The sequence below is a fragment of the Mobula hypostoma genome, chromosome 7 (genome assembly GCF_963921235.1).
Source record: "Mobula hypostoma chromosome 7, sMobHyp1.1, whole genome shotgun sequence".
NCBI classification, from domain to species: domain Eukaryota; kingdom Metazoa; phylum Chordata; class Chondrichthyes; order Myliobatiformes; family Myliobatidae; genus Mobula; species Mobula hypostoma.
In genome coordinates, this window is record NC_086103.1 from 173,705,299 (window position 1) to 173,717,519 (window position 12,221).

Here is a 12,221-nt window from a genome sequence, read left to right on the forward strand (position 1 = left end):
TCTGTTTTGTTTGCTTTGGATGTTAGGGGGAGATCAAGGCCTGTTGAATAGTTTCTTCAGTAATTGGTCTACAACGGATATCCATAAACACCTGCCATTCATTTACAATCTGGCCAGCATTGCCTTGTACAGCTACCTCCCTGCCTTCAAACAGTAAGTATCTTTTTCTTTAACCAACCGTTCCATTAAATGAAATATTTTTACCAACATTCCTTGTGTGGTCTTCTGCAGCTTCATAATGTACTCAATGGCTGCTTTATCAGGAACCCAGCTGGTGGTGTAGTGGCATTAGTGCCGGACTTCGGGACAAAAGGTCCTGGGTTCGAATCCAAGCAGCTGGCTCCCTTGCACGCTTTCCATCCATTGCTGGGTTACGAGCTGGTGATCTCTTTGGAAACTCACCCGGCAGAAGGCAGTTCCCCACTACGTCAGAGAGGTGTGGAGGGAAATCGTCCGCTAACCGGAGAAACTCCGGATGCGACGTACCTTTCCTTTTCCTGTACCTTTGAGTGTATATTTGTGGCCTACTGCTACAGCAACCCATCCACTTCAAGGTTCGACATGTTGTGTGTCCAGCGATGCTCTTCTGCACACCACTGTTGTAACATCTGGTTAATTGAATTATTGTCGCCTTTCTGTCAGCTTGAACCAGTCTGGCCATTCTCCTCTGACTTCTCTCATTAACAAGTTTTCACCCACAGAACTGCCACTCACAAGATGTGTTTTTTTTTGTTTTTTAGCAACATTCTATGTAAACTTTAGAGTCCGTTGTGAGTGAAAATCCTAGGAGATTAGCAGTTTCTGAGATACTTATGCTCCCCCACCTGCCACCCACAATCATTCCCCAGTCTAAAATCACATTCTTTCCCCATTCTCTCATGTTTGGTCTGAACAACAACTGAATCTCTTGACCATGTCTGCAGGCTTTTGTGCATTGAGTTGCTGCCACATGATTCATCTTCATCATTAGGTGACGTGTCATATGACATGGGTGATCATGGTCTATGACCATGATTGTTCTTGACAAATTCTACAGAAGTGGTTTGCCATTTCTGCGCTCTGGGCAGTGTCTTTACAAGACAAGGTACCCCAGCCATTATCAATACTCTTCAATGATTGTCTGCCTGGTGTGAGTGGACACAGAACTGGGACTTGTGATGTGCACCGGTTGCTCACACAGACACCCACCACCTGCTCTCATGGCTTCACGTGACCCTGATCCGGTGGGGGGTGGGCGGGGGAGCTAAGCAGGTGCTCCACCTTGCCCAAGGGTGACCTGTGAAATGAAGGAGTGCCTTACGCCTCCTTTGGTAGAGACGTATCTCCACCCCACCACCCACATGATTGGCCGGTTAAATATTTGTGTTAATATGCAGGTGTACCTCATAAAATGGCCACTGAGTATTTTTGTAGTTGCAAACATTCGTGCTAGCCTGATGGTGCAGATTCTTATGTACTCTAGTGTGAAGTATGCTGACTTGGTTATGGAGCATAGAACAGCACAGGAACAGTCTCTGTGGGCCATGATGTCTGCACCAAGCATGTTGACAAACTAATCCTCTGTCTCCTTATCACCAATATCCCTCTCTTCCTGCATATTCATCAGTTTGCCTGAATGCCTCTTACAATCATAGATACAATCGTCGTGTTTATCTTCCTCCACCATCAGCCCTGGCTGTACTCTTCAGGCACTCACTGCTCTCTGTAATAAAACAAATTCTTTGTCCCAAATCTTCTTTAAACTTCTTCAGCACCCACAAAATGCTGGAGGAACTCAATAAGTCCTACTGGATTCAGGGCTGCGATGAAGAATGCTACAAAGTGCTATCACTCATGGTAGGGTTACTCCGTTAGAATAAAGTATTAACAAAATCCTTTGTTTGGCATAATTGAAGGGTCTCAGCCCGAAATGTCGACTGTTTACTCTTTTCCGTAGATGCTGCCTGACCTCAGTTCCTTCAGCATTTTGTGTGTTTTGCTTTGGATTTCCAGCATCTGTAGAATTTCTTGTCTTTGTTAGACATATCTCCCTCGGCAACATTGTTGGACTCTTTTGTCCCTCAATCTCCTTGACCCCCTACCATCAGGCGGGAGGCATTAGCATTAGGCATAGACTGTTCAGAAGGGAAACAGTTTCTTCCCCCAGGCCATGAGACCACTGAACTCCCTGCCATCACCCAGGTCTCGCCACGTATGTAGCGCCAGTCACGTTTTACTGTTTACTTTTTAACTTGTGACATAAATTAGTAAATAATAGTGTGCATTTATTTGTGGTAATATTACTTCAAAGTTCAAAGTAAATTTATTAAAGTATATATGTCAGCAAATATAACCCTGTGATTTATTTTCTTGCAGGCATACCCAATAAATCCATACTAGGATAATAACCATAATAGAGTCAGTGAAAGATTTCACCAACTTGGGCATTCATCTAGTATGCAAAAGATGACAAACTGTGCAAATACAAAAATAAATGATAATAAATAAGTAAATATGCAATAAATATTGAGAATATGAGATGAAGAGTCCTTGAAAGTGAGTTTGTAGGTTGTGGGAGCATCTCAATGATGGAGCAAGTGAAGTTGAGTGAGGTTATCCCTTTTCGTTCAAGAGCCCGATGGCTGAGGGGTAGTAGTTGTTCCTGAACCTCGTAGCGTGAGTCTTGAGGCCTCTGTACGTTCTTCCTGATGAGGGCAGTAAGAAGAGAGCTTGACCTGGGAGGTGGGGGTCCCTGATGATGGATGCTGCTTTCCTGCAATAGCGTTCCATGTAGATGTGCTCAATGGTGGGGACCCATGATGGACTGAGCTGTATCCTTTTTGTAGGATTTGCCATTCGAGAGCAGTGTAACGTTTCCATACCAGTCTGTGATGCAGCCAGTGAATATACTCTCCTCCACCCATCTGCAGAAGTTTGTCAACATTGAAGATGTCATGTCAAATCTTTGCAGACTCCTAAGGAAGTAGAGGAACTGCTGTGCTTCCTTCGTAATTGCACCTGCATGCTAGGCCCAGGACAGCTCCACTGAAGTGATAGCACTGAGGAATTTAAAGTTGCTGACTCTTTCCACCTCTGATCCTCTGATGACTGGCTCATGGACCTCTAGTTTCCTCCTCCTGAATTCAATAATCAGCTCCTTAGTCTTGCTGACATTGAGTGAGAGGTGGTTGTTGTGACACCACTCAGACAGACTTTCAATCTGCCTTCTTTTTGTTGATTCGTTGCTATCTTTGATTTAGCCTAACACAGTAGTGTTGTCACAAAGTTGAATATGGGATTGAAGCTGTGCTTAGCCACACAGTCGTAAGTGTAAAGGGAATACAGCAGGGGGCTAAACACACAGCCTTGTGGTGCGCCAGTGCCAATCTAGATTGTGGAGGCCATGTTGCCAATCTAAACTGACTGGAATTTGTTTGCAGGTGAGGAAATTGAGGGTCCAATTGCACTTATGGATTAGTATTGAACAGGTGATGACACTGAATGCTGAGCTGTTGTCAATATAGAGCATCCTGATGTATGCATCTCTTTACTCAACCCTGGAACATCTGGACAGCAAAGAGATGTCACCTGCCGTGGACCTATTGCCGCATTAGGCAAATTGGAGCAGATCTAAGTTGCCTCTCAGGCAGTAGATGATGTTTCATCACCAACCTCTCAAAACACTTCATCACAGTGTACGTAAGTGCTACTGGATGATAACCATTGAGGCAAACTGTTTTCTTTGTCATCAGTATAATAGAAGCCTGTTTGAAGCAGTTGGGTACCTCAGGTGGCCAAAGTGAGAGGTTAAAGATCCCAGTGATCACTCCAACGAGTGGATCAGCATAGGTCTTTAGTACTTGGGCACGTACCCCAACTGGACTGGATGATTTTCATGGATGTGTTGTCTTGAAGGCTGCTCACACGTCGGCCTCAGATGCTGAAATCAGAGGGTCGCCGGGGGCCGTGGAAGTTCATGATGTTTCGTCCGTGTTCTTATGGCCAAATCAAGCATAGAAGGCATTGAGCTCATCTGAAAGCGAAGCCCTTTTGTCACCTGTGTCGCTTGATTTTACTTTATAAAAGACGATAGCATTGAAGCCCTGCCTGAACTGTTGAGCATCCTTCATCGATTCGTTTAGTCCGGAATCGTCATTTTGCCTGTGAGTTAGGTTTCCAGAGATCCTACCTGACCCTCATAGAATTTTTTTGGTCATCAGACTTGAATACCCCTGACCTAGCCCTCAGCAGATTATGGATCTCAAGGTTCATCCAGGCTTCTGTTTGGGAAAGACCCTGAATGATTTTGTGGGGACACTCTCATCTACACTTATTTTTATGAAGTCTGTGACAACCATGGTATATTTATTAAGATCCTCTAAGTTCTTGTACATGGCCTAGTCCATCGACTTGACTAATGTCGTAGCCACTTCTCTGCCTCCTGCGACCACCTCTTATTTGTCCCAATCTCTGGAGCCTTGTTCTTCAGCAATCTGCCTGTATGCAGGTTGGAGAAGGATAGCCAAGTGATCAGATAACTTGAAATGCAGTCTAGGCATGGAACTGTAGGCATTCCTTATTTTAACATACTGTGGCATTGCTCCAGGGTGTTGGGTCCTTTGGTGCTCCAGGTTATATGCTGATTGTGATTGGGCAGGGATTTCTTCAGACAAGCCTGATTGAAATCAACAACCATGATGTGAAAATGCGTCAGGATGGACAGCTTCTTGTTTGGAGACGGCATCGTGCAATATCTCAAGCACTTGTTTTATAGTCAGCTGCTGGTGGTATGCAAACTCCAGTGAGGATTACGGATGAGAACTCCCTTGCTAAATAGAATGGATGGCGTTTGACTGTTAGGTGTTCAGGGTCGGGGCAATGTGAGTTTGACAAAACTGCCTCATTGGAGCATCACCGAGAGTTTATCGTGAAACACACGCCTCCACCTTTTTTTCCTTTTCCAAATCATGTACTGTGTTGTGCACCTTGGTCTGGAGGAACATTGTTTTATCTGAATGACAATAAACTTGAGCTTGTTAAACAGACCGACAAACCATTTGCATCCTTTCCATTCCTTTCCTTGTGGTTCTGCAACAATGGACACTGTAGATGTAAACTGTCACTGCCCTCGTTAGGTCTAGCATGTTGGGCATTAATTGCTCAATTACTCAATTACTTTGAGTAATAAAACATTCAGAGTGGGTCAATGAATGTAGACTCTGAACCAGAGATACATATTTAAATCTGATCACAGCAACTGGGGAACTTCAATTCAATTTCTGCTCCAATGTCTTGGGGTCGTACAGTCTCAATTAATTGAACAAGCCTGGAATTAAAAAAGTCATAGTCATACTTTATTGATCCTGGGGGAAATTGGTTTTTGTTACAGTTGCACCATAAATAATACATAGTAATAGAAATAGTAACAGTAATATTACTATTAGTAAATAGTAATAGTCATAGAAATAATAAATAGTAATAGAATAGTAGTAGAAAATAGTAATAGTAAATAGTTAAATAGTAAAAAGACAAAAAACCTGGCCTCACTAATATCTGTGGTACTACCATATTGTTGTAAAATACATGATTTCATTACTCTTTATGAAAGGTCATCTGCCATCCTTGCCTGGTCTGGTCCATATCTGACTCCAGACCTATCAAAGTGGTTGACTCTTAACTGTCTCTTCAGGTCAATGTGACATGGTTTTAGGGAGATTGGAGAGAAGTATGGGGGGGATGTCAGAGGTAAGATCTTTACCCAGGGACGGTTGGTGTGTGGAACACCCTGCCAGGGGTGTTTAAGAAGCTGTTAGATGGGCACATGGATGGTAAAGAAAAATGGGGGGTGATGCAGGAGGGAGTGGTTAGATTGATCTTAGAGTGGATTAAAAGGTCAGCACAGCATTGTCGGCTGAAGGGCCGGTACAGTTCTGTAATGTTTCATCAGAGATCATTGGGGTTGGTGTAATTCCTTGACAGCAATATCCACTTGAACAAATATTTGGAAAAACGCCTGTACCCTTATGGCCTCCTATTCGGGGTGAAGCATTGACATCTGAACAGCGCTTCGTGACAGAGAGGAACAGAATGAAATGGGTCCATTGGTCCATTGAATCAGAGCTGCCTGTCACATTTGCCCCAATCCTAAGCTAATTCTAATTTTTATCTTCCCATGTTCTCAATGACTCTCCCCAAAGTTCACCATTCACCTGCACACTACTAGGCCAATTAACCTACCAAACCACGTGTCATTGGGATGTGGGAGGAAGCTGGAAGCACTGGGAAGAAATATTTGCAGTCACAGAGAGAATGTACAAACTCCATATTGTTAGCATGAGAAATTCTGCAGATACTGTACTGGAAATCCAAAGCAACACACACAAAATTCTGGAGAACATAACGAGTCAGGCAGCATCTAGGGAAATGAATAAACAATCGACATTTTGGGTAGAGACCTTTTTATCAGGACTGGAAAGGAAGGGGAAAGATGCCAAAATAAAAAGGTGGGGGAAGGGGACAAAGAATGGCTAGAAGGTGATAGGTGAAGCCAAGTGGGTGGGTGGGAAAGATAAAGTGCTGGAAAGGAAGGAATCTGATAGAAGAGCAGGGTAGACCAATAGGAGAAAGGGAATGAGAAGGGGACCCAGGGGGAAGTGATAGACAGGTGAGAAGCGGTAAGAGGCCAGAATGGGGAATAGAAGAAGATGGGTGGGGGAGGGAAACTTTTATTTAACTGGAAGGAGAAATCGATATTTATGCCATCAGGTTGGAAGCTACCCACATGTAATATAAGGTGTTGCCCCTCCATCCTGAGGGGGCCATGGACCCACATGTCAGAAAGGGAATGGAAATTAGAATGTTTGGCCACTGGGAAGTTCTACGTGTTTTGGATGGAGCAGAGGTACTTGACGAAGCAGTCCCCCAACTTACAGCGGGTCTCTCCAATGTAGAGGAGGCTGCATTATTAGCATCTGAGATCAAAATTGAAGCCTGCTCTCTGGCAGTGAGAGACGCAGACTCTATTAGCTGTGCCACTGAATTAAATATTAGCACCTTGTCAACGAGCTGTGTTCTATATGACATACATAATTCTGATCATTTAGAGTCCATCATGATCTCCTGTGTTGCTTTATGTAAATGTAAGATACTTTTAATCTTCTTGTTTCCTCAACTGCCTTTAGGTTTGGTACATCTGTAAAAGTGGTTCACTTTTTGGGACCGACGAAACCTTGGCATCACGTGTACAGTGGGGAGACGAGGAGTGTTGTACAGGAGAATATGTCGCCCACAGACTCCATGTTTATAAACTTCTTGAACATGTGGTGGGACATTTATACCACTTCCATTTTGCCCCTATTGACGCAGGAGAATGGAGAGAAAAGGGAAACTCAGAAATTGGTAAGCTGGAAAAACTATTTGCCACCTTGGTAAATTCCAAATCCAAATTAAGGGCTTTGCCTTTCAGAGATTTTCAAAGCTCTGATAATAGAATTTACTTTAAGTACATGTATGTCACCATATACATCCCTGAGATTGATATTCTTGTGGGCAAACTCAGCAAATCTATAGAATAGTAACTATAATGGAATCAATGAAAGATCAAGTAGAGTGCAGGGGACATGGTAAATAAATGACAAGAACATGAGATAAAGAGTCCTTAAAGTGATATCATTGGTTGTGGGAACATCTCAATGGACGGCCAAGTGAGGGTTGTTATCCTCTGTTGTTCAAGAGCTTGATGGTTGAGGGGGAGTAATTGTTCTTGAACCTGCTGGTGCGAGTCCTGAAGCTCTTGTTCCTTCTACTTCATGGCAGCAGTGAGAAGAGAGCATGGCCTGGTTGGTGGGGATCTCTGATGATGGATGATCTCTGACATGGATAGGGTTGAAAGAGGGCTTTTAGCACATTCGCCTTCATAAATCTGGGTATTGAGTATAGGAGTTTGGATGTTAATGCCAAAGTTGTACAAGACATCGGTGAGGTTGAATTTGGAGTACTGTGTACAGTTCTGGTCACCTTCCTACAGGAAAGATGTCTATAAGATTGAAACAGTACAGACAAAATTTTCAGGAGTTTTGCTGGGAATTGAGCTGTAGGGAAAGCTTGAATAAGCTAGAACTTTATTTCCTGGAGTGTAGGAGAAGGAAGGGAAACCTTATAAAGGTGTACAGAATAATAAGGGTTTAGAATGGGGGCGGGGGGGGGAAGCAGAGCCTGAATGCATATGCCCCGAGATGGGTCAGACCGGAAGCAGAAGTTGTAGGTTTAGTCTGGAAGGTGAAATATTTAAGGGGCACCTGAAGGGGAACATCTTCAGTCGAGGGTGATGTTGGTGTGGAATGAGCTGCCAGCGGAAGTAGTAGTTGCAGATTTGGTTGTAACATTGAAGAGACGTTTGGTAAGTAAGTGGATAGGGGAGTTAGAAGGGCTATGTTCTGGGTGTAGGTAGAGGGGGACTTGGCTAGCATTGAGTAGATGGGCCAGAAGGACTGTTTCTGTACTGTAGTGCTCTATTCAATAGGCTTTTCCCAGATCTGTATTTTGAATGTGTTCTTGGCATGTGTATTTGTTCAGTCACAATGCTTTTGTTAAAGTTGATAATTTTTTTTATTAGAGATAAAGCATAGGCCCTTCTGGCCTCTTGAGCCAGTGCAGTCCAATTACACCCATGCAACCAATTAACCTACTAACCCCTCCCAAACATAGAGCACATAGACATGAAACGCTGTTGTAGAAAAGCAGCATCCATCATCTGGGATCCTCACCACCCAGGCCGTGCTCTTTTCTCACTGCTGCCACCAGGTGGAAGAAACAAGCCTCAGCATTTGCACCACCAAGTTCAAGAACAGTTAATACCCCTCAACCATCAGGCCTTGAAAAAAAGAGGGTAACTACACTCATCTATTGAGCTGTTCCCACAGCCAAAGATCTCACTTTAAGGACTCTTTATTTATGCTCTTTTTATTTATTGCTAATCAATTATATTTGCATTTGCACAGTTTGTTGTCTGCTATGCTCTTTCATTGATCCTGTTTGGTTACTATTCCATTGATGTGCCGAGTTTCCCCACAGGAAAAAGAATCTCAGGTTTGTATGTAGTAACATGTATGTACTCTGATAATAAATTTTATGTTGAACTTTGAACCCATACGTTTTTTGGAATATGGGAGGAAACTGAAGCACCTGGAGGGAACGCATATGATCACAGGGATAGTGTACAGACTCCTTGCAGAAAGCGGTGGGATTTGAACTCTGGATGTTGGTGCTGTAATATCGTTAGACTAACTGCCATGCTGCTGTGTCATCCAGTTCTTGCTCAGAAGCTCATTCTGATTGGCAGTGCCATTTCATAGTGTCAGTGCATTGTGGTTGGGAATTTATTCCATTGAAATTGCTTAGGAGGTAGGAGGCAGGAGACAGACTGCTAAGCAATGGTATGACTTGTATCATGTTTTTCATTCTCATTAACCTCCTCTGCACCCACTCCAATGCCAGCACATCTCTTCTTAGATAAGGAGCCCAAAATTGCTTACAATACTCCAAGTGTGGTCTGATCATTGCCTCAGCATTGCATTGCTCTTGTATCCTAGTCCTCTTCAGATGAATGTTAATGTTGCATTTACCTTCCTTACCAATGATTCAACCTGCAAATTAACCTTCAGGGAATCCTGCACAAGGACTCCCAAGTCCTTTTGCACTCTTGATTTTTGAATTTTCTCCCCCTTTAGAAAATAGTCTGAGCTTTTGTTCCTTCTGTCAACATGCATGACCATACACTTGCCTGCTCTATATTCCAGCTCCCACTTCTTTGCCCATTCTCCCAATCTGTCCAAGTCCTGCTGCTTCTCTGCTTCCTCAATACTACCTGCCCTTCCACCAAATTTGCTCACGAAGTATTAATTCCGTCATCCTAATCGTTCACATATAACATGAAAAGAAGCGGTCTCAGTACGGAGCCCTGCGGAATATCACTTGTCACCGGCAGTCAATCAGAATAGGCCCCCCTTATTTGGAATCTTTGCCTCCTATCAATCAGCCAATCTTCTATCCATGCTCGTATCTTTCCTGTAATGCCATCGGCTCTTGTTAAGCAGCCTCATATGTGGCTCCTTAACATTGGCCTTTTGAAAATCCATTAAAACTTCCACTGATTCTCCTTTGTCTATCCTGCTTGTTATTTCCTCAAAGAACTCCAACAGATTTGTCAGGCAAGATTTTCCCTTCAGGAAACTGCTTCCTTTGGTCTGTTTTATGATGAGCCTCCAAGTACCCTGAAATCTCATCCTTAATAATGGACTCCAACATCTTCCCACCACTGAAGTCAGCCTATCTTGCCCTTCTTGAAGAGTGGAATGTTATCTACCTTCAGACCTTTCAGCTTCCCAAACACCTTCTTCTTGGTAATAGGAACTACACTCATTTCTGCCCCTGACACTCTCAAATTTCTGGCATATTGCTAATGTCTTCACAGTGAAGAATGACTCAAAATACTTAAGTTCATCTGCAATTTCTTTGTCCTCCATTACTACCTCTCCAGCATGGTCCAATATCCACTCTTGCCTTTCTTTTACTCTATACATCTGAAAAAAAAATTAGTATCCCCTTTGATATTTTTTAGTTAGCTTACCTTCATATTTGATTTTTTTCTCTCCTTGTTTTTTTAAAGTTGCCTTTTATTGGTTTTTAAAAGCTTTCCATCCTCTAACTTCCAACTAATATTTCCTATATTATATGTCTTCTCTTTTGCTTTTAAGTTGTCTTTGACTTCCCTTGTCACCCACAGTTGCTTCATCCCCCGCTTTAGAATGTTACTTTATCTTTGGGATGTATCTATCCTGTGCCTTCCGATTTGCCCCCAGAAACTGCAGGCATTGCTGTTCTGCTCTCACCCTGCTAGGGTCCCCTTCTAATCAACCTTGGCCAGCTCCTCTCTCATGCTTCTACAAACTCCTTGGCTCCACTGCAATATGGATACATTTGACTTTATCTTCTCCCTCTCAAATTGCGGGGTGAATTGGATCATGATCACAGCCTCCTTTAGGTTCCTTTACCTTGAGCTCCCTAATCAAATCTGGTTTATTACACAACACCTAATGCAGAATTTCCTCTCCTCTAGTGAGCTCAACCACAAGTTTCTCTAAAAAGCTATTTTGTAGGCATTCTACAAATCCCCCCTCTTGGGATCCAGCACCAGCCTGATTTTCCTGATCTACCTTCATAGTGAAATCCCCCATGACTATCATGACATTGCCATTTTATATGCCTTTTAAATTTCCTGTTTAAATTTTTCCATTAAAACATTGAGTGTTTTTGTTTAAAAAAAAAAGTACATTTAAACAATATATTGGGGTAAAAATAAAATTTGATGGTTTGGGAAATCTGTTGGTTTAGTACCGGCATTCCAGAATGTCCAAGTTTCTCAGCGCCCTACAATTTTTGGGTTCAGCAGTGGTTATTTACAGGGTTGTTTTCGAGGCAGAAGGGAACTAAACCTGCCAAGGTTAGTGGAGCTGGGAGCTGGAGTTTAGGTGGGCTGGGAGACCAGCTGCTGACCTCTTGCACGAAAGAGCAACTAGCCTGGTGAGAGGGACCTTCTGCACCCCCCCCCCACCCCCGCAACCCGGCCTGGGGCCAATGGGTGGTGTTTTAAACCTCCGGTGTCTCATGATTCCTAGGAGATGTGCTGTGGTTCCTGTTCTTTGTCATCGGATTCTAACCTCTTTTAGCCACACAAACACTCAAATGTATGTTTAATTTTCCTGTACTTCACCTTGTTAAGTTTTAGATTTAACAGTCAAAACACAAATACATGCGGTCTGAGGGTCTGAGTGCCTGCGTGTCCAATCACTGCTCCTACTCCAAGTTTCCATTGCTAGGAAGTTTATGAATGAATTCAGGTTGCAGTTGGAGATGTGTAGAGTAGCTATGCTCAAACCACAATTGGAATATTGTGAGTAGCTTTGCGTCCCTTCTCTAATAAAAGGATGTGCTGGCATTGGAGAGGGTCCAGAGGAGATTCAAGAGAATGATACTGGAAATGAAAGGATTAATACACGAGGAGCATTTGATGGCTCTGGGCCTGTACTCACTGGAATTTAGAAGAATGAGGTTGAAACCTATTGAATATTGAAAAGCTGAGATGGAGTGGTTGGGGAGATGATGTTTCCTATAGTGGGAATCTATGACCAGAGGGAACTGCTTCAGTATAGAAAGATGTCTCTTTAGAACAGAGATGAGGAATT

The 12,221-nt window shown here is 43.1% G+C and overlaps 1 protein-coding gene across 4 annotated transcripts in view; it reads left to right on the forward strand.

Moving 5' to 3' along the window:
- Window positions 1–12,221, forward strand: part of LOC134349763 (glycogenin-1-like) — a 110,843-nt gene that overhangs the window by 67,106 nt on the left and 31,516 nt on the right. For all 4 annotated transcript variants that reach the window (XM_063054602.1, XM_063054600.1, XM_063054599.1 and 1 more), the window contains exons 5-6: window positions 27–153; window positions 7,161–7,377. In XM_063054602.1, coding sequence (XP_062910672.1) covers window positions 27–153; window positions 7,161–7,377 — 344 coding nt within the window. The remainder of the gene's footprint in view (window positions 1–26; window positions 154–7,160; window positions 7,378–12,221) is intronic.